We start from the raw sequence: 26,745 nt of genomic DNA on the forward strand, positions 1-26,745 counted from the left end.
ATATAACATCCTTATATTTAATATAAACATCCCCCTTATCTAGGGGATGTTTATATTAAAATTAACATATTTCACTGTATAAAAAAAGAGATAAATGATACCAACTATCTGTAGTCTTAATATCTTGAAACTTGTGCTGTAGAGACTTGTCGTAAATTGTAGAAGATCTAGAAAATTCTGTCTCTTAATTTCCAATTGAGTCACTGAAAATTGACTCATTATTACAATATCAAACATTAAAATAACTTCAGGAACTATCCCTACCTTTGTTTTGTCCTGGAAGCCTCTTGTAATTTTGCAATCACACTTTTCCATTTAAAAAACCCTCAAACACACACAGCTCCTGTATTAAATGTCTGTGAATTACAGGGAGGCTATCTGACTAATTAAAAAGTGAAAATAGTAAAAATTACTATTGCTTGGTTTTGCGATCTAGAAAATTTGCCAAATCTGCCACTACTGATGGCATCATGTACATGGTATAGGGCTTTCTGACAAGTGAGATGCCTGTGAGCCTTACTAAAGTTAAAAGAGCATTAGCTGCAGAAAAGGAAGGTAGTAAAACTTCATTTAACATTTTCAATGCCTGTTAAAGACAGTCCTTGTGTCATTTTTATGGATGAAAACTTGCATTTGTGTGTGTCATCCATAGCACAAAATGCATGCTATGTCCTCATGAAACTTAGAAGAAGGCTTTAGTGAGGACACCAGGCTGCAGTTAATGAGATCTGGAAACAAAGACAGAGGCAGTTCTCCCTCGAACAGGTGTGTACAATGAAATGTCCATCTTCTCCTCAAACCTTGTGCTATGGGTATTCTCAGTTTCGTTGTGATTTGGGTGCTTTTGTATGAAAGAAAGTAGAAGGGCTTTGGGGCTAGAATGGGAACTAAATGGAAAAATGGTCTTAGGCAGCTGCCATATCAAACCTCTTTGTGCCTGCAGAGAAGTCTTCACCACAGAACTAGCCATCCAGCAGCCTTTCCAGCAAGGAGAGACTTGGTACTGTGAAAGGATGATTGATATACTGGAAAGGCAACTGCTTAAGCCTACTAAATAGCAGATCCATAAAAGGGGTCTTGTCTTAAAGTCTGTCCATCCTTGGAGCTGTGAGTGTTTCAGTGGGTATCAATGCTCTGCTTGGGATTCACAGCCCATGGCTTCTCTTCAAATCAGGTTTAATATAATCCAGGAATGGTATGTATATAAGGAGACTGAGTCCTTTCTCTTGACATGACACAGGCCAACACAGTGTCTCAGGGTTCAAGGCCTGAAGTGTGTTCTCAATGCATGACTGAGCCACAATGTTCATGTGCATCTTGCTGGTCTACTGAACCTCCAGTTCTGTTCGCACAAGTAAAAATGCTGGAAAGGAGATAGAACAGTGGCAGATTTCTTCTCTGCAGAACAATCTGTGTTCACTTAGACCATGCAAGCAATGTGCAGGATGGCAGGAGAGTCTGGATTTGTGGACCTGAAATCATCTATTTAGCCCATCATGGGACACAAATCTGGCTCAGGAGTTCCATGCAAGTATTTGCAGCTGTCATCTGGGTTTTGAGACAAAGAAACAATCTGCAGCAACTTGGAAAACTGCACTAGGAAAATGTAGGCAGAAAAATACAAGATAAATCCAGCACTCACTTTTTCTCCCCATTCTCCTGTGGTTGGCTGGGGCACAAGAAAAGAGCCAGAGGCTTGCCAACTCTTCTGATTTTATGGGTCTCGTGGCATTTTTTATTTTTTTTTTTAATTGCCCGACTCTTGAGACTGTGGGATTGTGACGATTTCAAGTTTAATTTAAAAGGGAGGCTGACATGCAACAGTTGTGGCTTCAAAGAAATGCTGGAGGTCAAATCTCAGACCTCAAAAACTAGTGGCTAATGCAAAGATAAAATGAACAAAGAATCGCCTGGGTCTGTGGGGCCAGGCCCACCACGTCCAGTCCCGAAGGTCCGGCAGCGCTGGAAGTATTCAATATAATACTTTTCTATAAAGGATATTTGGCCGTGTCAGAGGGAAAACCCGAAAGGCTCAGAAGACATTCGGACCTTCACCCTCCCCGCAGCACACTCGCCACAGCCCGCTGGGGACCCAGCCACACCGCCACACTGCAGTGTCCCCAGTGCTCGGCCCCCACCCAAGGGCGCCGTCAGCACGCAGGGCCGGGCAGCTTCGGCCCGGCAGCACCGGGGCTGCTGCAGCGGGGCCAAACCGGGCCGTGCCGGGCGGCGGGAAGCGGCGGTGCCCGGGGTAGGACCGGGGGCGGCGGCGGGCGGTGCGCGGCGCAGGCTCCTCCCGCGGGCAGCCCCCCAGCCCCGCCCCCCCATCCCTCCCTCTTTTTCCCCCCTCCCCTCCACCCCTCCTCCCTGTGGGCGCTGCCCACTGCTGCCGCCGGAGCTGGGCCGCGCCGCGCACCGCCCGCGCACCCGCGGCATGCGGCCCCCTCAGGGCACGGCCGGGCGGCGCCGGGTGAGTGCGGGACCGCGCCGGGCGCCCGCTCCCGGCCGCTCGCACCTGGGAGGGGGCGGCCCGAGGGGCGCGATGATGGATGTTCCCTCCATCCCTCCCTCGCTCTGCCCGCCCCGGGGAGGTGCCGGCCGGGAAGGGCGGAGGGGGGGGCTGGCAGCCCCGCCGTTACCCAGCGCGGCGGCGGGCATTTTCGAGGAGCCCCCCAGTTGCCTGTCTGCCTGCTGTGGTGCGGCTCGGGGCTTGGCCGGGGCTCGGCCGGGGCTGGGGACAGGTGGTGGTGGCGGGGGCGCGGCGGGGGCCGGAGCCAGTGCGGGCGCAGACCGCGGCAGCCTCCCTCGGGGGCGCGGGGGGAGACCGGCGGCTCCTCTCTGCCGCTGCCCGGAGCCTGCGACTTAAATAGAGGCTGTGTTTTGTCAACAGCTCATTCTGCTGGCCGGCAGGTTGGCTGGCTCGAGGACTGAGCAGCGGGTAAATACTATTTATGCCTCCTTTTGTAATTTAATTCAACTTAATTTATTTTGTTTTATTTTATTTTTAAATTAGCAGCGCGCCTATGAAAGATGGACTTTAAGAGGGGACTTCAGAGCCCCTTCTGTTTTGGGGAGCATCCAGACATGTTGGGCTCCTTGCCGCGCACTGGCTGTACAGGGGCTCTGGCACGGCGGCAGCCGTGTCTGTTTTGAGTGATTGAATTTCTAATGTGTGTAGATACCGTGTTTGAAAACCATCTCTCAAAATCTTTGAGGCATTTTTGTAAAGAACGTTATTCCCTTGTTAAAATTCAACGTGTAAATTTGAGTTGACTATGTTGTGATGGCATGCTGTGTGTTACTTCGCTAGGAATTGGTTATATGCATGGTTCGTTTTTCAGTTGTCATTGGTGGTGAATGCTTGAGAAGTTTGTTATGAATGGGAGTGAAGTTCTGGATAGGTATTATAACCACCTAATACTGAGGAGAGTGGGATGGTGAGCTGTTGTGTAGGAATTGGCATTCTGATTCTTTTCAACAGACTTTTGCACTTAAAATTACTGTTGCAAAAATAGTGAAATATTTACATTCCATTATCAAGGCCATGTCCTGTCAAAATTTCCTTCAGAAAAGCCTGGGAATTGGGTTGATTTCTGCTGTATTTGAAACTCAGCTTGTTACCTAAGTAAGGCACTGTGACTTGCCTTGAAAATCTCACCTGGAAGTCTGTTCTGCCTTTTCTCCTTACTGTAAAAGAATTCTTTAAATTCTTCCTGAACCCTTAGTTCAACCCCACAGCATGAACCCAGACTGCTAATAAGACTAAGCAGGTTTAGTAGCTGTGAGAAAGATTAAACTCTATGTCATGCCATGTTCCCTCTCAAATCAGCATGTGGCAATGCCAGCTGAGACAGTATGTTTTTTTGATGTAGATCCATCAGTGCCCACGTGCTTTATATATAAAGCTTTATACATCCTGTAGGGAAGAATGCATGAATGCCTTGATCTGCAAAAAGTCTGTGCTTGTCCTTAGCTTATCAACCATTTTATGCTGCATGATTTCGGTGATAAACATAAGCTTTGATTTCTGTTGATATCTATACATAAAGGTGAGAATAGACCTAGAAGTCTCTTGGATTTGGCCACAATTTGAATCAAGATCAAAACAAAAATTATCTTTGATGAGGGGAAGGGTTTGGATGTGAAGCAGTCAGGAGCAAATGCCGTGAGTGTATCCACAGAATGAGTACCAAGCGCCGTATCTGCACTTGGTAGTTATTTCTCAGCATGAGTTGCTGGCCATTAGCTGGAGATGGGTCTGCAGGTTACTTCAGAGAGGTCTAAGAAAAGACAGACTAGTGTCAGTAGACTGCAGGGCTGTGATCTACCCTAGAAAATGTTGCAGAAGCTCACAAAAGGAAAGCTTAAAAATCATTAAGTTGGAGCTGGTTTGGAATGTAACTTTTAGTGGGTCAGTAGATCACCTGATTTGTCTGCTTTCTCTTTACTAAGTCTTTGCATCCTTTCATCTTATCGCTGTTTCACCTATTCAAACTTTTATCAGCATTACTAAGTGATAACAGTTTCCATTGTGCACTCTCCAAACGCACCACTTTAGTCACCTAGAGCAACCAATGGCAAGCATTATCTGTGAGTCAGATTGTGCAAAATCCCTTTACAGGTGTGCTGAGGAAAGGAAGAGACTTAACCTTTAGGTGAGGGCATTCTGACAGACTTGCTGATGGCAAATTGGGAATACACGGGAACAGCTGTATGGGTGGAGATGCTCGTCTCAGAGAGAGAAAGACTTTTTCACAGGTGGCAAAGCTGCTGCTGCTACTCTAGCAGGTATTCATAGGACTTGAATTTCAGGCTCTTGTTGTGTTACAGTCTCTGGCTATAAGGTCACATGTATTTCAGCATCATGCAGCTCAGGGCTTTAGAAAATGTTTAAAAAATATCTGTATTTATTAACATCCATCGGTAATGCTATAACAGAATCTCTAAATGTATTAGAAACAGATCTTTTAGAGTATTAATATTGGCTTGCTTAATCCAATGAATGTGTGACAGCAAATTTTGTGCTTTATGAAAAGATGTATTTAAAGATGTATTTAAGCAACCTAGATGTTTGTAAATACTGATTGTATCTTGTAGAGTGCCATATATCACAAGGCTGATGCAGATAGATTATATTTTTCTTTCCCTCTGAGATTTAGTTGTGATTAGTTCTTGACTGGTAGACATCAAATTTCTGTCTAAAAAGAAGAAAAATTAATTGCTTCTAGATAAGATTTGAGAAGTGCTCTATGCTTCAGAGATGGTTGATACATTTTGTTCCATAAACAGTTTAAAGTAAAAGATGAAAATAATCCTTGGGACCAAGATCTGGAGACCATAATCCTGCACTTCCAGTGTGCCCTGTCACAAGGACGTGAGTGCTGCACTGAGTCTGTGGTTACTTAAGCTGCAGAGAGAAATACCATTGACAGAAGGGCTGGAGGAGGCTTCATCCTGACTCATCTGTCACTTTGAGCAGCCCGACATGTTTGATACCTGTCCCACTCACCCCCCAACGCAGGCAAGTGCTGCCGTGACTTGGGTTGCCTCGGAAAAGGGAACATTCCTGCTGCTTTCTTCTCCTGTGTCTTTAAACAAAAGCAACAGCTTTTTTCTTTGGAACCTGATTCTTTGGTTCTGTGCTCATTTTATCAGCAGATACAGGCAGGGAGTAATTGCTTTGTGAATCTTGAGTGTTTGAGCATCAGGCAGGTGGCTCTGTCAAAGATGAGACTGCATCTGTGCATGCTAATGCCTACAAAATTTATCATCGCTTCTCCTTTTATTTTTTTTCCCTCTCTAATACTTACCTGCGGCTAAGTGAGATTTTCAAACATGTCTCTTTTAGATTGAAGCATCAAAAGTTTGGGTTTTATATGTGCTTAAATGTCTTCAGGGATCATCTTTCAGAATCATATGGATTTCTTCCAGAGTTATTAGCAGGGCAATGATGAGGGCCATATAAATTCCTAGATGAACAGACCTACTTTCTTATCTGTATTTTGAGGGATTGAGGGGAGGCTAGGATATCTATCACTAGAAAACACGGAAGTCCCCTGTCTTCTTTGCCTTCCTTCCTTACTGACTTACAAACTAACAGATTTTAATTAGAATAAATGATCTTTGGAAGTTCTTATCTGTCCCTGAGAAGTATATCAGGGACAGTTTTTCATACATATCATCATTTTTTTGCTGCTCATTGCTCTCCTCTTTGCTCTGGAAAATTTGCAGTCCCTACATTTACAGACAGACTGTGGGAGCCCTGCTGCTGTGTGTCCATAAGTTCCTTGAACTCCTGCAAGCACCAGAAGCTCAACAGAGGTTTTGCCCCTTTGCTGTCTGCCTGTCCCTGCTGCTGTCTCTTGGAATCATTCCTAGTAGCAGGTTTCACTGTAAGCAGAAAGTGCTTAGGCTAAAAATAACTCCTAAGCCATTGGTATGAATGTTGGTCAGGGTGTAAGGTTTTGAAAGGCATATGTCCCCCCTCCTTTCTGTGCACTGGAGCTGGCACTGGAGTGAGGTCAACTGTTGCTACAACAGAGCCAGCTTTCCCTTATCCCACAGGCAGAGAGCTGCTGAGTTGCCAGCTGTTGTGTCCAAATTGTGCCTTTTACCTCAGGGAGCACAAGTTATAAAAGCACATGTCATGAAAACAAGGACAGCACTGTGGCAATTCTCTGCTCTTTCTGCCTCACTTCCTCCTCTGCCAAAAATCAGACCCTTAGCACAGACCACAGCACAGGGTGGACTGCTGTGTTGGCAGGTTGGTTTTAGCACCACCTCCCCCCTATTATGCCGTGTGTTGTCAGGGGGCAGTTTCCTTTCTCATCTATATACCCAACAATTCAGGGGCAGTTTGATGCAGAACCAAAAGCAGAGCCTTTCAGCCAGCCTCTGTCTCATGAAATTTCCTTAAGTAGATAAAATAGCACTTTCTTGAGGTTGATTTTATGATGCATCATTCCCTCCCCAGTCAGCCACTTTCAGTGATACAGTATCATTGGCTAGGAAATGATTATGGGGTGTTTTTTTAGTTTTTGGTGAAGTTTTTTGTTTTGTTCTTTTTTGTTTGTTTGTTTTGGATGGGGATGGTTCTATATTGATGAGTAATGTTATGCTTGTGTACTCTGCCAGTATAGCTTACTGCATTTTGAACATCAGTCAGAAAGTACTTTCTTTTGGAATATACTTAAATTCCAAAAATAGAGGTATGCATTTATGCTTGCTTTGTACCTACAGCTGCACTGATAACAGCTTTATAATATTGACTGAACCATGATAGTTTCATATCAAGGTTGCCTGGTAATTCATAGTGTGTAATCATGAAATTTAAATAAAGCAGTGTATTTGAGTGTTTTCTTTAGGTGATAAACAGTGTCTGAAAAGTGTGCTGGAATGCTTCTTATGCTTGCATAATTTTGTCATCATTGCATAAGTTGCTTTAAGGTATAATAAAAGTACAAGTAACAGGGGTGGTTGAGGGTGGTTTACACTGTCAATCTGGCTCAGAAATGGTCTGTGTTTTATTTCTGGGCCTCAGCCATCCACTTAAACTAGTTTTGCTCCCTGAATAAATCAGTTACTTCCCTCCAAGAGGAAATGCAGGCTCAGTTGACTGTACGTAGCTCAGGCACAGTTAAACATTTTTTTTGGTGTGGGTATGGCCTATGGCAAGGTTGGCTAGGGTAGTGAGCAGAGCAAGCCAGCCCTCTCCCAGCTGGCTTAATGCCCTTGAATGCCCCCCACATTGTGCCCTTGGGTATGACACACGCTTCAGCCTAAGGCTTTAAAAATTGCTTTTTCTTCATTTCAAACACTTTGAACACAGAAGCACAAACAAAAAAAAAAAGCTGTTTTGTGTCAGATGGTGACCCAGGCCACTTGCTGCGGAGTTGTCTAGTCCAAAATCAGGGTGGTCTCAAACAGTGTGATGGTGAGTCCATCTGCAGCTTTTAGGCTGTGAGTGAAGACACCACCACACTGCAGTCCATCAGGGTGGCCTGAGAATACCTGATATTCATATTTTCTGTACATTTATTAGCTGCATTTCAAATTACATACATGTTTGAGAGTTGCACATCCTACGTGCCTTGGAGAACCCAGAGGAAAGGAAAATTTGGAAAAGTGAAAGAAGAGTCTTGGCTCTGTTTAGCATAGGACAGGTCTGGGCAGGCAGTTACCTTTTGGGGTTATTTGGTGGTATCTGCCTTAACCTGGCAGCCCTTCTTTCCAAACAAGACTTAGCACAGTCATCCAGAAGCTCTTGTGGAAAGACAGCAGTGCTGCTCATCATGTGATGTAACTATGTTTGTATGGCAGATCATGGTTTTGCCCTTGAACTGGGTGATCTAATGGCCTCTTAAGTATAAAATCAGTGAGGACAGAGCTTCAAAATATCTTTCTCAAATAATTGGTTATAATATTACTCCGGGGCAAAAATGCTTCCTAAATCAAATTAACTTTGGAAGAAAATGATAATGGTCAGTATTATAGGTGGAGCATTTGTAGATTTTGAAGGCCAGAGGGTGAATATAAGTATTCCAATTATAAATAATTTTCACAATAATTCATGTTTTGGGTCAAGTTCAGCACTTGGGGCAAGAGATGCATGACTGAGATTTTTACAGCTACTCTGGAGCTAAAAACCAGGAGATAAGCGTCTAATGTTTAATCCCCAGCAGAAAAACAGAGAGGAGGTGAGAGGAAAGGAAAAAAAAAACAACCTGATGAATTTTTTTTTATTGTAAACTTCAGGGTTATCTTGAATTATGTGCAACAAGAACTGAAGTACTGTGTGGGTGAAGTTTGACATAAATGTCAAACTCTTTTAGGGCTTCTCTTGCTTGTGAGGATAATAATATCTGTTCCCTAGAGTCTACCTGTTCCTCTTCCTTTTCCTTTCCTTCCCTCTGCTCTACACATTTCCAAAGGTCATGGCTGTGGGAAGCCTTTAGTGCACAGGTCTCAAGGCACGTAACTCATAATTCATCTGCTAGAGCAACATTGTCACAATTCCCAATATAGAACAGCCTTCTCTGAATTAAAGGTGATCGGTCTGTTTGTTTTTTCAAGATGATGGGAAATTTTGGACCAAATGTTGCCACATATTTCAAAAGACAGGGTCAGTCTTGATGTAAATCCAGCAAGATGTTATGTGACCCTTCCTTTAAGTCTTACCTCAATGTCTGTATTTTGTCCCTTGCATATTGTCTTCATTCATCATTAAAATTGTTATTACAGTGAGATCTGTGCATGGTTTGTGCTAATCTAGTCTGGCATTGGAGTAATATTAACTAAAGGCTTTAATATAGGAAGACTTGCATTGAACCCATATTTAGAATTTTCTACTAATACATCCAATCTTATTTTTATTTCAACCAGTTCACTCCTCCTGCAAAAACCTTTGCTAATACTTAATTTGTTTTACTTTTCACAACATTCACTTTTCAATGGAGGTCTACCACATGGCATTTCCTCTCATGTCTTATACTGGCCAAGTTTAAATCCTTTCTCAGTGTAGGTAGTTGAGAACTGTGACCAAGTAACCTCTCTGGACTAAATAGTTGCATTGTGTTAGCCTTTGCAAGAACAAGCCCGAACTGTTCAAACTTATAATTTGATCCTGAGTATGAATCGACTTTGTAATGGATGAAACCATTTCCACTGCTAATGAATGGCTAGTTTTTCTCTTCTGTTCTTGGATCAATGGCTTTTGTAAGGTAGCTTGATCCATACAGAAAAAGTTGTTACGACTTTTATTTTCAATACCTTTTATGTATTTATTTGTTTGAGCTGTGATAAGTGATACTTGGAAAACTGCATGTTTTCCGGTTCCTTGCTCATATTTCAGCTAGTGAGTGGTGCAGTTGGTGTTAATATGCAAAGAATGTATTCTTGAAAACATTAGATTCTTGTCTGCTATCATTTTGCCCTGGTGTATGCATGCTTGCTAATCAGTAGGTAGCTCTGGGTTGGAATTTGGGCAGTGATTACTGCAGACAGAAATGGGAGCAAGCACTCAGCATTACAATAGCTGCTGTAGAATTAGGTCACTAACAGACTTTCAGCAAAATAGTGTCTCTACACACTCAAATACAGATTGTATACTTATAATTTCACATATTTCTGAGTGATCCTCAAGAGTAGCATTCATACCAATGGTTTATATATGAGTCTTTCAACTTCAGGTGCTTCATGTGACTGCCCACTTCAACATTCAGCTATCCTGTACTGAAGACTAAAGAAAGAGCTCCTGTAGTTGGGCTCCTGCAAATGTGAGTATGTGCATACCTTCATTTCTAAGTTAGAATTAGTCATATTCTTGTGTGTTTGCAAATTCCAGAGCAATATGTGTATATATGTGGTTACTGAGACTTATTATCTTGCATAAATCTGCTGTGAGTTAGTCACGAGCAGCACTCCTTGGCTGTGAAATACCCTCTACCCTCTCCTCAGAGGACATAGGTGGTCACTGATAGCATTTAGCAGCTTGTTTCATGAGATCTGAGAACTAAGATCAATAAGATGCTGCAATCTTAACCCACCTTTCTGACGAGCTGATTACTTTAAGAATTTAACAAGTATTGGTAAAAATTGCCTCCACTTGATCTCTTCTTTTGAAGTAATGACTACTACCATAATTAGTGGTAGTGACTTGGTTTGGTTTGGTTTTAGTTTTTACAATTTTCTTACTTGGACAAAATAAGGTATTTGTCACTTGCATTCCTAATACCAATATAGGTATCTGATTTTTTTAAGCTCTTCTACTGTGTCTACAAATATTTTCTGTATATAATATTCTAAAGTAAAATAATTAAAAATAAATTAAAAAGTAAAATTTAAAAAGTAAAAAAAATAAGTAACCTAATTCCCTGAAGCATATGTATTGGCATCTAAATATGTTTCACATTTATAGTCCACGTGCAGACTTTGTGAATAGTTCTTTAGTCTGGGGAGTTGCAGAAATGGGAAAAGCAGAGTACTCTCTAAAGATGTTTGAGGTGGTGTGATTTGTGTAATGCTTTGTGAGAGGTGAGACTGTCATGAGCTTTTGTTGAAGAATATTTGACACAAGGAAGAAAAAACAAGGCGTTGATGTTTCATACTATAAAATTAAAGGTTCTGACAGTCTCTGGATTTAGACAGGTGAATTTGTAAGGATGCACTTGGCCTTGTGTATCTTGTGCTGTGTCTGGATAGACCTGACTAGATTAATGAAGAGCAGAATTTTTCTTGAGGAATAGAACGCTAAATAGAATAGAAACAAAAAATAAGCTGAAGCAGAATGTATGATTCGTATAACTACACCCAGATTTTAGTTGTCCAGCTCTTCAGGTTTCCCTTGCCTCTGCCTTTCCTGCCCCACGTCTGGCCACTTCAGTCTGCAGCCACCAGAGAAATCATTGAGAATTGTCGCACGTCTCTTGCTCCTGCAGTCAGACTTGCTCAGCACTTTGGAAACAATAGCTGCTTCGTTGCTGACTTGTGAAACAAAAAAGTTAAACATATCAGCAACAATGCATGAAAAATGTGATGAACAGTCTTCCACAGCAAGAGGTTTTTCCATTCTACTGTGTAGGTATACAGAATATATTGGTATCAGAAGCTAATAAGTAAGAAATCCTTCTTCTTTTGTGCTTTATCTGCCAGCTCAATGCTGAGAAAAGTAAACTGTGAAGTTTACTAATAATAGGAGGAAGGAAGAACCCTGTTAAGCATAGATAGAAAAGTTGGAATGACTCGTGTGTGTAAAATCCAAGGTTGTTTTTTCCTCTCCTCAGCCCTTTTTTAAAGTCACCCTTCATAGGAGAAAAGAAAAACCAAGAGAACTTCAGTAGGTGAATCTCACTTTCAAGTGAGGATTGAGGGAGAAGAGGAAGATGCAAGTTATAGATGCTATAATGATGGTTATATGAAAGTGATGTGAGACGTGGCCTTTAAAATTTCTGTTTAGTTTTCTTATTCTAAGCATGAATCATGTTAGAAAAGACTTGTGGAACTGACTCACTCTATGTCCTATTAGTAGCAGTCTCAATCTTGTATAAGCTGCTTTCAATTTTAAATGAGGTGCATCATTACCCTTGCAGATGCTGCTGTCTCAGCACTTGCTGGTGGGTTATTTACAGGGACTTGATTCTCTGCTTTTCTTAACTTCTAAAAGAAATTATAGAAAAGCACTGTTTTATTTTACAGCAGTAAAAATCATGGATCCTAGCCATCGTGTATTATTTTAAAATGTTCATATCTTCGTTCTTTGTTTCTTTTTCTGTTCATTAAAATAAAAACATTATTTTAATGGTGCAGAGTTTGCTTTACTATTTTATCCCTGTTGAAACCAGGACAACATCCCTGCAAAGTACTTTTAAGCAGTATTTTCTATTCTGAGATCCTCCATGAAGCACCTAAAGGGTTGCTAGGTTTTTTACATCAGGGAAAATAAAGAAACTTTCTAAGATAGAAAAACCCAGCCAACAGACAAAATATAAACTTAACATTTAAATTATTCTGAAAAACTTTGGAATTTTTATCATCTTATTTTTGTGGACTGAGAGATTTCAGTCTATGTTTGCATTCTATTTGCTGTCATTTAGCAAAAATTGAAAGTAAAATTTGAGCTTTCCTTCATGTTTTCTTTTTAGACAATGTGCTGCCTGAACTGAGTGATCAGTCTAAATTATTGGAAATGGAAAGCTGGGTGCTAATTTACTTGTAAAACAACATCTTGTGCCTTTGGTATTGCAATAAGTGATTTGTTTCAGTTAGGGCAATACACTTAAGGAAGTGCTGCGTATTTGTAGAGGGGATAACGTGAAGGAGCACACTAAAACTGAGGTGAGGCTGTATGTGTCTGGGCAGCATCTAAGTCCATTAGATGGATAGAGAGGACAACATGAAAGAGTCAGTTTATATTGAGGCACTGGGTTGTTGTACTGCCACAAGATCTACAAGTGGACCGTAAGCCCTTTGCAGGGACCTCTGTGAAAGGAGCAGAGCAGGAAAGTAGTGTTGCCCTCAGAAAGCTGAATTACTGTGCCTACATGTCTTTTGGGTCCCTGGCTCCACTGGAAGCTGCAAGCAGCAAGAGAATGAGGGAGTGCTGATATCATAAGCAGGCATGAGAGTGAGTCCATGTACATGCATGAAGTGTGTGGTTAATATTAATTTCTTGTAGCCTGTGTGTGAGAGTTTATTAGGAAAGAGACCAGCTCTGATGTATATCAACTGTAGAAGTCAATATTTGTATTTCTGAGTACTTAATTCCCACAATTTGTCACCTTAGAAGGAGGGATATGCATGTATATATGTGTAAGTGAAAAAGTCCAAGGAGAAAAAAGTACAATTAGAACAGCATGTGAAGGAAATAAACAGAGGAAATACAATTGCTATGTAATTACATATGGACTGACTTGTTCTGATAATGTCCTACTATATTGTAGACATTCTTCCTTTGTCAAGATTGGAAGAGGAATGGCAGCATTGAGGGCCCACTGTGTGTGGAGCAGAGAGGAAAGCGTTTGCCCACCCCAGTGGAAGGGTGAAAATACATGATAACATGCTGCAGTATGTCTTCATGTGATCTGTCAGGTACTTACTAAGAGAGGAACTATGACAGGTCATGAGAGCTTTTAGTTCAGTAAAGATTAGTACAACAGGAATTTGTCAGAAAATATGGATCTATAGTTTCAGGAATTGCCCATTTCCTTGATTAGTAAAAAAAAATCAATTTATTTCTCGTAAGTGACTCTCATTCCTTACATTCACTCTAAAAGGATATCACATAACTGTTGCTCTTTATTCTCAATCTATTATTTAACGTGAAAGCTACATTTCAGCATTTGATCTATTTATGTGCTCCTTGGACACATGAAGAGAGACTTTCTTTGGATTTGGTTCATTGTACCTTAAAAATAATTTGAATACCACAGGTTTTATTGTAAACAATGAAGTATTCCAACCCTTGGGTCATTGCTGGTTTTTTAAAAAAAACACACTTGGAATTGCTTCAGTAATTATCAGTGCTCTCTTACAAAACTAATTAGGCTTTTCCTGTGATGGAAAGAAGATTAAAGGTTGTATAGTTCAAAATAAGTTTTAGGACATTTCCAGATAAAGGAAAATAAACTCTCATTAATAAGGCCAACTTCTTTAATGTTTGTGAGTTGATAAGGTCAGATGAGCTGAAGGGAACCAGCAGGGACAGAATTATGCAGATAACATGACTCTTTTAAGGAACAGCAATTTTATTCTGCAATCTTTGTAGAGTCTGCATGATGTGGTCTGGCCCTTGAACCTGACATTGAGTAAAGTGCAGTTGGCAATGTGGGCAAATGACATTTTTATCTGAAGACATGCTGTTTTGAGAACTACACAGTGGCTAGCAGTATCCTCCAAAACTGAAATGTGCTTTGAAATAATTGGATTATATTTTCTTCCAGTAATGTGTCAGTAAAATGCAACAGGCACTAAATAAGTGGGAAATCTGTCTGTGTTTTCATTGGATTCATGGTTTATGTACAGCAAAGATAAAAGTAGGTGCATTTTTTTCTATGCTTTGCCACCTGTATTAAGTATTGAAAAGACATGGTGGGTAGACAGCCATTGGAGTCATGATAAGAGGTGTTTTTTAGTTAATCAGACTTACATGCATTTGCTCACTGTGCTTGTTCCATGCTGTGTTGCAAAGCACAAGAATTCAAGGAAGTGTGTCAATCATGAGGTCATCAAATTCAAGCATATCAGGAAATGTGTCAGGAATCAGGAATCAGATTTATGAAAGTACATCCTTCATCTCCATACAAAATTAATTTGCAAGTTGTAGTAAGTATCCAGAAAAATTTTGAATGGGTTAAAACACAAGTGTGCAAGTGACTCTGAGCTGTTTCCTTCTCCTGCACAGCACAATAACATAGAAGATGAAAAATACTCTTTTGGCCAGTAGTGTCCCTTAACCTTAACCCCTTTGCTTTGTTCTTTGTTCAGATGATTAGGTGTTTTCCATCTGCACCTCTATGGCAGAAGAATCTTTGCTTGTTAATTTGAGCTGACTTCCTAAGGAAGCTGGGCTTATCTGATAATGTGTTGTCTGTCCTCTCTCCCTTGCAGTAACCTTTGAACACACTGCTCAGGTTCACTTCAGTCAGGACAGGGAGGTGAGATCTCAGTATACTGTGTCCTTACAAACTTGGTGAAACTCAGCAGCTGGATGGAGAAACCCTGGTGAGGAAATGGCTGTAGAGTGAAGTCAACCTTTACTTGTACTGCAGTCCAGACCTTTCTAGCGTGCTTTTTCTGATGTCTGAAAAGGCCTAGGGGTAATCTATAATAATAATGTCCTAATACGTAACAACAATAAATCATGAACAGGCTTGCAAATATCCCAAAACATATTTAGTCTATTTTTGGTAGTATTTGGGTTCAATGTGTTTCTCAGAAGAGTCTGGTTTTTGTTGTTACCATCTGGAGAGCAGTGCTGTGCTCATAAGTAGTCATTGGTGTGCTTGTATTTAAACATGTACTTGATGACTAATTGATACAGCAAAACTTCCAAAATCAGGAGGGAGACACCAAATTTTCCTTTGAAAATGCCTTAATTCTTATGAAAATTTCACTCTAGGAACATTAAATGCAGTGTCTGGCTTGGGAACTACTCTTGTGTGGGGTACACTAAATGATGTGTGAAAAAATTATTCTAGTAGGACTAAGAGTTTTTAAGTTAGCATACAGTTTAATTGAAAACAGGCATAAATCAGTGAGAGCAAAAGACAAAGTGTGCAAAGTACGTTTTGCTTGAAAAACAAGAAAAGTCACCTAAAAAGTTACCTTTTGATTGTAGTCTTTCTTTTCTTTGTACTGCCCTTTCAGTCCACTGCTCTGCTTGACTGCTCCACTTCTTCAGTATCACTGTGCTTTTTTTTCTCCATATCATCAGTCTCAGCAGGGGTATTCTTCCCAGTGGTCTCTGTCTTGTTCTTGTTTGGTAGGGTTTTTTTGGTTTACATGATTAATGCTAAGGAGTCTTCCATTGTACTTTCCAAATCCGTCTCAAAATTGTATACGTTGATATGATCAAAGTAGCTTCTGCTACTTATTTACCTTCTTTCGAAAGGCAAGTCCTGAGAGTCTCAGTTTCTGTGTGTTTATGTTGTGCTGTCCAACAAGTACTAAATGCTTTCATAAAATGATCCTTGAGTTACAGCACTTGTTCATGAATTTATCATCTCGTGACCTTGCCAGGTAGAGCTGCTTCTCATACAGATCACCACCTGGAAATACCCTGCAGTTCTCCCAGTCTGCAGCTTGCTTATTTGTATTTTCTTGGTGTCTAATTGTCCTGGAATCAGAATAAAAAAGGAAGAACTGAAATTGCTGGAATGCACGTGCAGTTGCAAGTTGACCTTAGAAGCTGAGACAGGTGACATACTCCGTCTGGGGTGCACTTCTCTACCCTTGTTGGTAAAATGTCTTGCTATAATGCTTGTAGGTGGCACTTTGAGACCAAGAGCTTTGAAAATGAAATGCTGTGGTGTTGATCCTTGCACTGAGCTTGTCATCTCCTGACTTTTCACTTCTCCTTGCAGAGGCAGACTGGGGTGCCTGCAAGATTAACTGCTGTGGCTTTCCAGTATCTCAGAGGTGATGCTGCTGTTTGGCAGCTAGAGAAAGCAGTGAGGAGGGAATTTTTCTTCTTGTGCTTGACAGGAAAAGGACCCCAACAAAACAAATGTCTATAGGACTGAAAGTTTGGCCTCATGTACTCCTACATATTTACTGAATAATATATTTACACCCTATCTTTGTTTTTTTTTCTTCAGCTAGAGATTAGAGGACATTTGGTACAGATAGGAAACTTGAATTATTTTATCAGCTTTCAGAAAGAGAAATAGCAGATTTTTAAATTAATTCCTCAGAACTGGGGAAAGCCAGATTCCCAAATGGGATTCAGTCTCCGTTTATAAACGAGTTTTGGTGATTCATGTCCTGCAAATCTTCTATAACGTGGAATGGTGCCATGTTATGAAACAGAGAGGGAAAGCCTGCATCTAGATTACTAGAGATTTTTGTCTCAACTTCGGAAATTTTTCAAGGAGGCGGAAGAATGTGCTCTATTGAAAAACAGCCAAGCTCCCTGTCCCTCAAATAAATCTTATTAATTCTCTTTTTTTTTTTTTTTTTTTTTTTTATTACTCAGCTAGCTTTAAATCAAAGACTGAAGCCTGTGGGATCAGCTGTTCTAAAGAAAGGCAGTTCATCTTCTGTGTTCATTGCCTTTACTGTCAACTGTATTGGCCATTTGCTTGGTTTCCCAGAAATGTGTACTTTTGGCATGGTTTTTCAGAGAGGGGAATTTTTTTGGAAGCTTTCAGTTGGCAACAGTAGAATGTGTAACTCGATATATGCATTTTTACCTGAATGTGAGAGTCTTTTCTTTCACTTTGAAGGTTGAATTAGTATCTTTAAGCTGAGACAAGTAAGATGATCTTTCTCTACCTGCTGAGCAGAGTAATTTTTCTTCTAGCAAGGTTTGATCTAGGCACATGCTTAGCCACCTGCATTTCTGCCCAACAGTATTTGGGCTGTTGGCTGGCTAGTATTGCCAGAATTGTAGCCTCTTATTATTCTGTACAATATTTTGGTGGTATGCTATGTAATTTTCCTTGAGAGCTTTTTATATCCTATTTGGTGGTAAATTATTATAATACCTTTAGCTGTGGAAGCAAAATATAAATTGTAACTTGAAAAAAAATTATTGATAAAGAGACTTCTTCATTTGCATTTATTAAATATATTTTTACTGATTTTATGGTTTCATCTTGACTTCTCCACTTAGTTTCTTAAACCTTTTGTATAAGCTGACTTTTTAAACATTTCTTTTCAGGTATCTGCTTCTTGAGCAGAATTATATATATAAAAACTCTAGCAACTAATCCTCAATTCATAGACATTTTTAAAAAACATATCTGGAGGCTTGTGGCTGTCAGATCAGGCTGCAGGCAGAAAGCAGGCTGGAAAGATTAATTTTTTTTTTTATTTAGCTGTTTTGTTTGTTTGTTTTCAAAGTGGTTTCCAAGCACTTGACACTGAAATACATTGGAAGACCAGAAAACTCAAAAGTACAACAAAGCTTTGCAGAACTTTTGTGCTTAGAGTACTGATCTGTTACAACTGACTAAGAAAACGCTTTTTTTTTTTTTTATAAAAAAAAAAAAGAGAATTGAGCATTTGGTCAGCTATGCTAAAAAAAAAAAAAGATAGGCAGAACCAGTTAAGCCAAGAAACACGTAATAACAAACACTGTCAGAAAGAGACATACCAGTTATTTTCTGGTTTCCCCTTTTAGAGGTTAAGTCTAAAGAGGCTGGTAATATCTTAGCTGCCCTTATTTCCTCAGTTTGTCACAGAACCTTTAACCTTCTTTAACCTTCAGCTGACAACTGACAAGGTTTTGAATCAAAGCTGTCCTCACATATTTTTCCATTATTGTCTAGGAGTATTTTTCCCTTTCTGATTTATGTGATCATCACTAGATGCATCAAAACATCTTTAAAAGTAATTTAAAAGTCCATGATAGCTATTGAGCTCTTAAATATTTGCCACCAACTACTGGCTTCAGTGGTTAAGCATCTGAATCTAACTGTTCTTTTACTGCCTTGTCTGCAGAAAAAGAAATTCAGAATTTCTTTTTCCTGACAATAGGCACAGGGGTAGGTCTTCTGCATGACATAAAGCCCTGGGTAGAAGTCAGGACATTCTCATGTCCTGTACCTTCCAACAGTTGTTGGAATCCTGCTAGTAGTAGCAGCTCTTGAAAAAGGGCAATATACAGTGAAGCCTGTCATGCCTTTACTGTTGTTATGGCACGAATTTGCATGTGAATACTTTTTGTATGCACCCACAGTTTTTTTACTTGGCATCAATTTATGGGAGGCTGCTTCTGTATTTTAAAATTTTAAAACTAAAAGACCTTTTTAGGCAAAGACTTCAAGGTGAATTTGCTGTGTAAACGCACTCATGCTCAGTCAGAAGGTTTTCAGTCCATTTGAGGATGAGATTGGAGTTTGAAGTATTAAATAAACAGCTACATGGCAGCTTTGTACATTATCTGAGGCTGGATCACACACTGAAATTGAGTCAACAAGGTCTGAATGTAGGAGAAAGCAAATATGGCATGGGCTGTGTAAACACATAGGTTTGCCTTAGGTAAGTTCCTTCATTGTTCTTGATAATGCTCAGGCCTCAGGGCAGAGATATTTCAAAACTGGATACAGCAGCTTTAATTCACAGAGAAATGTTTATTCCAGGAATGATTGGAAATGTAAAAACTGAGACTGGGAAATGGTGAAAAAAAATTGGAGGTTTTAAGGGAGGAGCTATTAGAGATCTGATATCAGTCATCTTCTATGTAAGAGGTTGTTGCAAGACAGAGGATAAACTGTTCTTTGTCTGCTGGAGATAGGACAAAATAAAGTGCTTAAAATGGAGCAAAAGGTAATTGTGGAGCACATTTAGAACACTGATGATTGTGTCAGTGAAGTGACATATATGAATATATTGCCCAAGGAAATGAGATTGTTGTGGGATGTGCTATTGCTGATATTTTTTTAAGATGGACAGCTGCTAAATCCAGTAGCTTTTTCAGGTGGAGACAATGGACTTAACCCTCTTCATACTGTTTCTAAAAAAACTTGCAGTGTAAAGACATTTATATTTAGTTACTGCTCTTGTTGCACTCCAGGCAAACATGGGCAAGGTTTTATCTTCTTCTGACAATGTTGAGCTGTCTTGTCCTAAATAAATATCACTGCTCCTAAGAGCATCTCTGTCTAGAGGATAACATAATTTTAGTATCTTTCATGGTAAGGAAAAATATCTAAGCCTTGTTTGAGTTAGTCTTGAACTGATGGAAGGCTGTTTTCATCCAAAGAAAGTAAACTTCTTTTTTTTAAAGTACTTCAATTATTTTGTAACTTTTTAATAAAACCAAGCCTGTAAATGGGAATCTTTTCTCCTGACTAATGGCGTTAATTATGTGACATGAGGCTTCTAATTCCCAACTTTTCAGCAAGTTATAAAATGTGAAGAGCGAGGGAGTCTATTCTTGTTATGAAAGACTGTGGTTCACAAGACTCTCATCATGCCCTGCATGAGACTGCATAGGTTCACTTCTGTGCCTGACTCTGGAACTGAAATTAAAACTATGCTTGATTTAGGAGAACTTTGTATGACTCAGATTTCTTGTAATGCACTGCTGTGATGTAACTCTTAAAACTTCTGCAGTAGGAGGACAACTTAGTGAACTAAGTGTTGAAAGAGGTGCAGAAAACCAGATTTTCTTAAAATATACACACACACACACGTAGTTGCTGAAGCTACCTCATAAGCCTGGCATAACCAAACGTGTTTTGCACAAATTTACAAAGGTAATGTGTTCAGAGACTTGGGATTTAATTAACATCACAGCTCAGTTCTTTCTCCTTCAAGTGGCATCAGTGCCTTTTATTCTTCCCTTTTCTTTGCCAGCTGGTAGGGGACTGTCAATTGATTGTGCTATAGAGCTTGGAATTTTGGGTTTGGACTTTTCTGCAAACCAGAAATAGCCTTTGAAGAAATTGTCAGAAACAGATAAAATTTACATATACTTCATAGACTGAAATAGAAATCAGTCATTTTATTCATGTAACTCCCGGGCTTGTGTGAGTGGTTTTCACACTTTTTACAAAGTTAAGAGGTTTGTGAGCAAAGTTTAAACCTGGAATAACATCCCATATTTTCATTAATAACATGGAAAAATACAATATGAATACCCTGAGGTACACCAGAATGCAGATATTTGGCACAGAGATTAATATATTTTATGTGCTGATTGATTCTTGATTCATCTTTACCTGGATTTGTCAACCTCTGCTCCTGATTTGGCTTTTAACATGTTGCACAGCATGGATATTACAATTTAGGAATAGATGAAAGATACTTTCTGGGGGCAGCATAATTTAAATTAGTATGTGTTTCATGAGGTTTTCATGTGATTTGAGAACACACTGAAATCAAGATAATTACTAAGCTTTATGGGTGCCCCTCCATATGCAACAGTGGTCTTGACTATAGCATTTCTCTCATCTCTTGTGCTGCTTGTACCTTTCCTTCAACCTGGTTATTGACCAGAGAAAGAAGAGAAATGACGTCTTGTGAGCAGCTCTGGATTATTTGGCATAGTGCTGCTATGTTTCTCCTCTAACACTGCAGATTGGTAACAGACAGAAGAGCATTTCACACATTTCCAGCTGTCCCCTAAGGGAAGATTGCTTAAAACAAATGAAAAACCAAACATAAAAATAAATGGTTGTATTACAGGGATGAGGTTGCACAATCATGGTGGCACAGGGAATTTAAGTGTAAAGGAGTTTCTTTTAAATATACAGAGGGTTTTAAACAGAGTTTGTTGTTCTGACAATGTTCATATGGCTTTGGAAGATGTTTCTGAGTCAAGGGCAGGAGCCTTTCAAAATGGTGGTCTGGACAAAATGGTAAAGCTGCTCTGTAGGACAGGTAGGTTTGGTCAGATTCTAACATGAAAATGCACACAGCTCTTGCAGTTGGTTGCTGAGAGAAGACCTCTGGCTAAATGAGAGGTTTGGTCTCTGGAAGGGTGCTTATGTCTTCACAGATTTCAGGTAGCAGGGAAACCATGCACCAGATATGGACTGGGCTTTTGGATAACTTTTCCTTCATTTTTTCCCTTTTGAGAGTAAAATCTGAAGGTGTTCAGTGTGTGGGTGGAACTGAGTGTATTCCCAGGGTCCTGCTGAACAGCTGAGCTTCTCTTTTTAAAAGTAGAAGCCTGCTAATCTTCAATGAACACACTCAACATAATACTCCAGATAAGTTTTTACCCTAAGGTCAGTAATTGCAGCAACAAGTATTTTTTGATAAAGAAATGGCTCACTTTTTTCCCCCGTTATTTTTCTTCCAGGGGTTATTAGTTAACACGGTATTGAACCAGTGATCCTGGGTGACCAGGTCTGGTTCTGCAATGTCTCGAACATGCCAGAAGCTTTGAAAGCTTTGAATCACAGCTTTTTGAAAATTGAACAGAGAAAAGAAGAAAAAAGATGGTGTGTTTGGTCTTAAGTGCATAAATGAATCAGAGGGCATTTCCATTCACAATATACAATATCCTTTGTAGATATGATATTTCATCTAAGATGAAGAGGCTTATCCTAGGGGAATACTCTGCCACGTCTGTTCTGTTCTGATATTAAATAGTCCTATCTAAGATATTAGAAGAGTTCCTATGAACTGTAGAGTTTTGTATGTCTATGATTCTTGAGGAAATGCCTTACAGAAAATTAATGAATCAAGGAGTTGCTGCAACAGAGATTTGTTTGCCAGATGAAGGGAAAGGAGTTGCTATGCCTGGGAACATTACTGAAGAAGAAAAGTATATAGAAAAAAAAAGCACTATTTGTGGCATACCAGGTCCAGAATTTAAAACTTTGGTCTTTTGGGTTTTTTTATTTCTGTATTTAATTTTAGAACTGACCAGCTTGTTGGAAGATGACGTTTACTCCTGCTTAAAGCTGCTATTCTTAAAACAAACAGTAGAAGAATGTGGAAGAACTCAGGCCTCCGCTGCCTTTTAGCACTAGCTGTTTTATGCTTAAGAAGCTTAATGTATAGCCAAGAGATAGGTAAGTTTATAGCGATGTGATTCACTAACTACTTTTTTTCTGTAGCTTCTGTACCTTGTAATTGCATTGGTTTCCTACTATACGTGTGTTCAAAAGCCATCACCTCTGTGGCCCCGCACCATTCTAGGGTTGGAGGCAGTGCCAGGCCTGGTCTCTGCTTTCTAGCACCCAGCAGCATCTTGCAAACCAGTGCAAAACTGGGTGTTAAATTCTCCATAGTGCCACTGATAGTCTGCATATGCATTGGTGTAAATGTCTGCATTGAAACCTTTTTGCTGTGTATGTTGGCTCTCTTCAGCCATTTCACACATTATCATTAACTGCCCTTCTGTCATTAATTGCCCTCCATGTATGACATGGCTGAGTCCAAAAATCTCATTAGGTTAAAATCAAAGCTTGTGGTTTTGCCATTGGCCCAAAGCCTGCTTATTAGGCTAGGCAAGGAATGGGTATTGTGGAAAGTGGCAGTGCCGCTGTTACACAAGTATAAATCCAGATCTCAGGTACCTCTAGAAATCTGTCACTCTGTGGCTGTCTGATCAGGCACACAAATCATTCAACAGTTTTAAAATACTGGCCAGACATACATGCAATAAAAATGTAAAAAGAGTGGCTACAGATGTGAAAAATAGCAGTTGTTTTGCAGTTGCTCGTTTTTGACTTGCAGTTTTTGACTGTACTTCTTACATTCTTTCAGGTTATCTAGGGGACCCCCAGAATTTGAAATGTGTAACGCACAATTTACACAAAATGCTCTGTACTTGGGATGTCTCTTCTAGAAGAAGCCATGGACAAACTGACTTTTGCTACACTACCAAGTAAGTCCCCCCGCATACCTGGTTAAAAAATATCAAATTGTGATGAAAGTACAATTTTTCCTCAGTCACTGCCCATGGAAATTGTGATGCTGTTGTTTCCCAGCATCTCCCCATCAGTTTTCTTTGGGTGGTGCTCCCCCTAGGCCCTGTTAACTCAGGCAATGGCAGGGATTCTGGTAAAGTTGTTCCATGCTAACAGCTTGCCTGCCAAAATCTGCTTGCTGTTTTCAAAGGACTGGAAGATCCTCTTATTTACTCAGACTTCTCTGTGTGTCTGCCTATCCCTTGCTCAGAGTTTTCATGAGGGATATCTTCAAAACAGGTTCAGTCCAAAAGGAAATGAGAGTTGGAAGCAGTGAATCCTGATGTTGTGGGCCAAATCAGTAGAATATATGACACAAGTGTTGAGATTCACGTGGATTTTGTGTGGAAAAACATGAACAATCTCTCAGTGACTGCCTTACAAGCTTTATAAAAATTTTAAGCTGTATTAGAAGAAACATAAAAATTATTTCACGATTGAAATAGCTTTTCTGAAGTGAATGCAAATTGAGAATTTTGAGAAAAGTTTAAAAAAAAAACTTAAATCTTCTGTGTGTTTTTTTCACTAATGAGAACTACATGTTCAATTCCCCATGCTGTGGGTCTGCCAAATGCTTATCATGTGCTAGGGATGAGTTCAAATCCATTTTGCATCTTTATCCTGCCCCTAGTCCAGATATTTGTACTGTCTTTTTTTCCTGTAAGTTTTGCAGGCAGCCCAGACTTTTCCTTAGGGTCCCAGGGCTTGGCTGCACTTAGTACACCTACATGCTTGATTTTCTGTGTCTCATTATTCCTGCTGCATTGCTTACTATCATTTCTATTTTAAAAACACCATGTATATAACTCTGTGCCCAGAGTTCAGAAGTGCAGAGTTCATGAGGTACTGTCCTCTGAACAAGAACAACCATGTAGCTGCTGCTGTTTCTCCTTAACAAAGCAGGACAGGCTGGGGTCCCTGAAGCAGAGTCTGAGATGAGCTTGGTGCAGAAGTCCCTGAGGGAAAGAGGTTTTGTTTTTCATTTGCCCAAATATCATCTAATAATGTCTCAGTACCAAAGAGGAACAGCCTTTCTGAGCACTCAAGTCTCAGCTGGCCTTTGCTAGCCCGGAGTCTTGTGCGAATCTTAAGAGTTAAACCCAAGCCCTTGACTCCAGCTGATGGGAGCTCCAGGGTCCTGTTCCAGTTCATAAGTGAGTAACTGTCCCTCAGCAGGAAGTCTGGCATTGTTCTCTCTGCTTTCCTTCCTGCCATCATTCCCCCAAGAGGAAGATCTGGATTTTTCCAAACTTTCTGCCTTTCTAGTTGCATCTCAGTGATAATGAGCAAAGGGACTTCATCCATCCATTATTATTTCCTGTATATATCCACATCTTCAAGACAAAAGCCAGATCATATTGTGCTGAGCACTGCACATACATTTAAGTGCAGGCTACATTTTCACCTGGGATCTTAATCCTCTCTGCTCTTTCCCTGTGAGCTGAGCAGTAGAAGGAAGCTAAAAGATTTGTTCTAAGATGTGGACACAAGTGGTATTCCTGCTCTTTCAACCCGTATGGCCTCACTTTGGAAAGAAATGGAGGGAGAGTGAGTCAGGAAACACAAAGGGAGGGGACAGCACTATTATGTTTGGTTTAGTGTTTTTTATTTTTCTTGTTTTGAAATGTTGATTCATGGTGACTAGGTTTCAGAACTATGTCTTTTGTTGGCCTCAAGTTTAATTAGACATTAAGAAAAAAAATTTTCACAAAATGTGTTGTGAAGCATTGGAACACAGCGCCTAGGGAAGTGATATAGTCACCATTCCTGGAAGTGTTCAAAAAACATGGATATGGCACTTAAGAACATGGTGAATGTTGGACAATGTGAACATGGTGTTTGTGCTAGGTCAGCAGTTGCATTTGATGACTTTAAAGGTTTTTTTGGACTTTATTGATTCTATGATTTTGTTTAAAAAGCAATGTTTTCACTTTGAAGTGTTCTCTTAACAACTAGTTGGTTGCATTATACAGACAGTGCACAACCTACCACTGTGATAAAAGTGATTTGAAAGATGAAGGAATGCCATTAATCTGAGATTAACAAAAGCCCAAGCAAGTCTCACTCCTTCACAAACTCGATATGGAGCTTTCTGTTTATTACAGAGAATTTGAGTTTTATTAGTGTGCAAGAGTAGGACTTAACTTGCCTTAGCTTCCTATCCAATTCCTATGAAATAACTGCTTAACCCTCTCTATCTTTTTAGTGAATTTACCCCTCAAGTGTGTTTTAAAACTGAGGAGAGGAGGGTTGAGATTCCAATCCCAGAGAACTCCATCACAGTGACAATCAAAAGCTCTGGAACTGCTTTTGCTACCAAAGAATTTGTAATTCATCAGAAAGACATCTGTAAGTACCAGGTCATATGTGTCTATCTAAGGCCTCTATACTATGTTTAAGAACTCTTCAAATGTATACATGCTTGCAGGTTTCTTTGGCAGCATTCCTTTATGTAGAATGTTGATATGCTGGCTCCCTGTGAAGCTTCCATATATCATAGGTTGTTTTCTTTAAGCCTTCATGAGAAGGAATACTCCTCTTATCCATAGTTCATAGCAGAAAAAATCAAGGGCAAAATGTGAGGACAAAAATAAAATACAACAATGTTACATCCCTCATTCTTTGTCCTTTTTTGTCCTAGTTATAAATTAGAAAGCATTTGTAAACAAATTCCTAATCTACACACATAAGTAAATCAGACTTTCTCCCACTTCCTTCCAGGCAAAGAAGGAAGTTGTAAACAGAAAATGGCAGTGACACAACCTGCCATGTTTTGTCTAGTTTTTGCCTTTGGTTTGCCTGCTTACTCCTTCAGTGTAGTCAAATTCTAATGTCAGTAACACTTCTTATCCATGGTTCTGTTTACAGTCAAGAGCAGCTCAAGAACTTAAAATGCAGCTCAAAAATATTTGGTCAATACAATGAGTCTCTCAGGTTCATCACAGGTTATCATGGGCAGTGCATTGATTGTGCTGAATACAATCAGATCAGATCCTTGGTCAGGACTGAAGTTGGATATATCACACATATTTTAAAAATGTTTTAGATTGCACCAGGCCCAGTGGACTGCCATAACCCTTGTATTACCAAGGTTCCTCCCTGTTTGCAACCTCTTGCTTCACCACAACACGTTTGTAGAAGACATGCTTCTATTTAATCC

At 40.0% G+C, this 26,745-nt stretch overlaps 1 protein-coding gene across 5 annotated transcripts in view; it reads left to right on the forward strand.

The window, feature by feature from the left end:
* LIFR (LIF receptor subunit alpha) overlaps nucleotides 1-26,745 on the forward strand; it is an 87,227-nt gene that overhangs the window by 31,266 nt on the left and 29,216 nt on the right. The window contains exons 1-6 of one of the 5 annotated variants that reach the window (XM_088054135.1): nucleotides 2,614-2,696; nucleotides 2,891-2,938; nucleotides 10,188-10,274; nucleotides 22,531-22,685; nucleotides 23,383-23,503; nucleotides 25,792-25,934. In XM_088054135.1, the coding sequence (XP_087910261.1) occupies nucleotides 22,604-22,685; nucleotides 23,383-23,503; nucleotides 25,792-25,934 (346 nt within the window). In that variant the 5' untranslated portion in view covers nucleotides 2,614-2,696; nucleotides 2,891-2,938; nucleotides 10,188-10,274; nucleotides 22,531-22,603. Of the gene's footprint in view, nucleotides 1-2,435; nucleotides 2,471-2,613; nucleotides 2,697-2,806; nucleotides 2,939-10,187; nucleotides 10,275-22,530; nucleotides 22,686-23,382; nucleotides 23,504-25,791; nucleotides 25,935-26,745 lie in introns of those variants that run through there. The other 4 variants (XM_014256973.2, XM_088054136.1, XM_014256974.2 and 1 more) reach the window with 4 other exon arrangements.

The sequence above is a fragment of the Pseudopodoces humilis genome, chromosome 4, assembly GCF_049639895.1.
Source record: "Pseudopodoces humilis isolate 2021_Gansu_Grassland_sample_001 chromosome 4, ASM4963989v1, whole genome shotgun sequence".
In the NCBI taxonomy this organism is placed as follows: Eukaryota; Metazoa; Chordata; class Aves; order Passeriformes; family Paridae; genus Pseudopodoces; species Pseudopodoces humilis.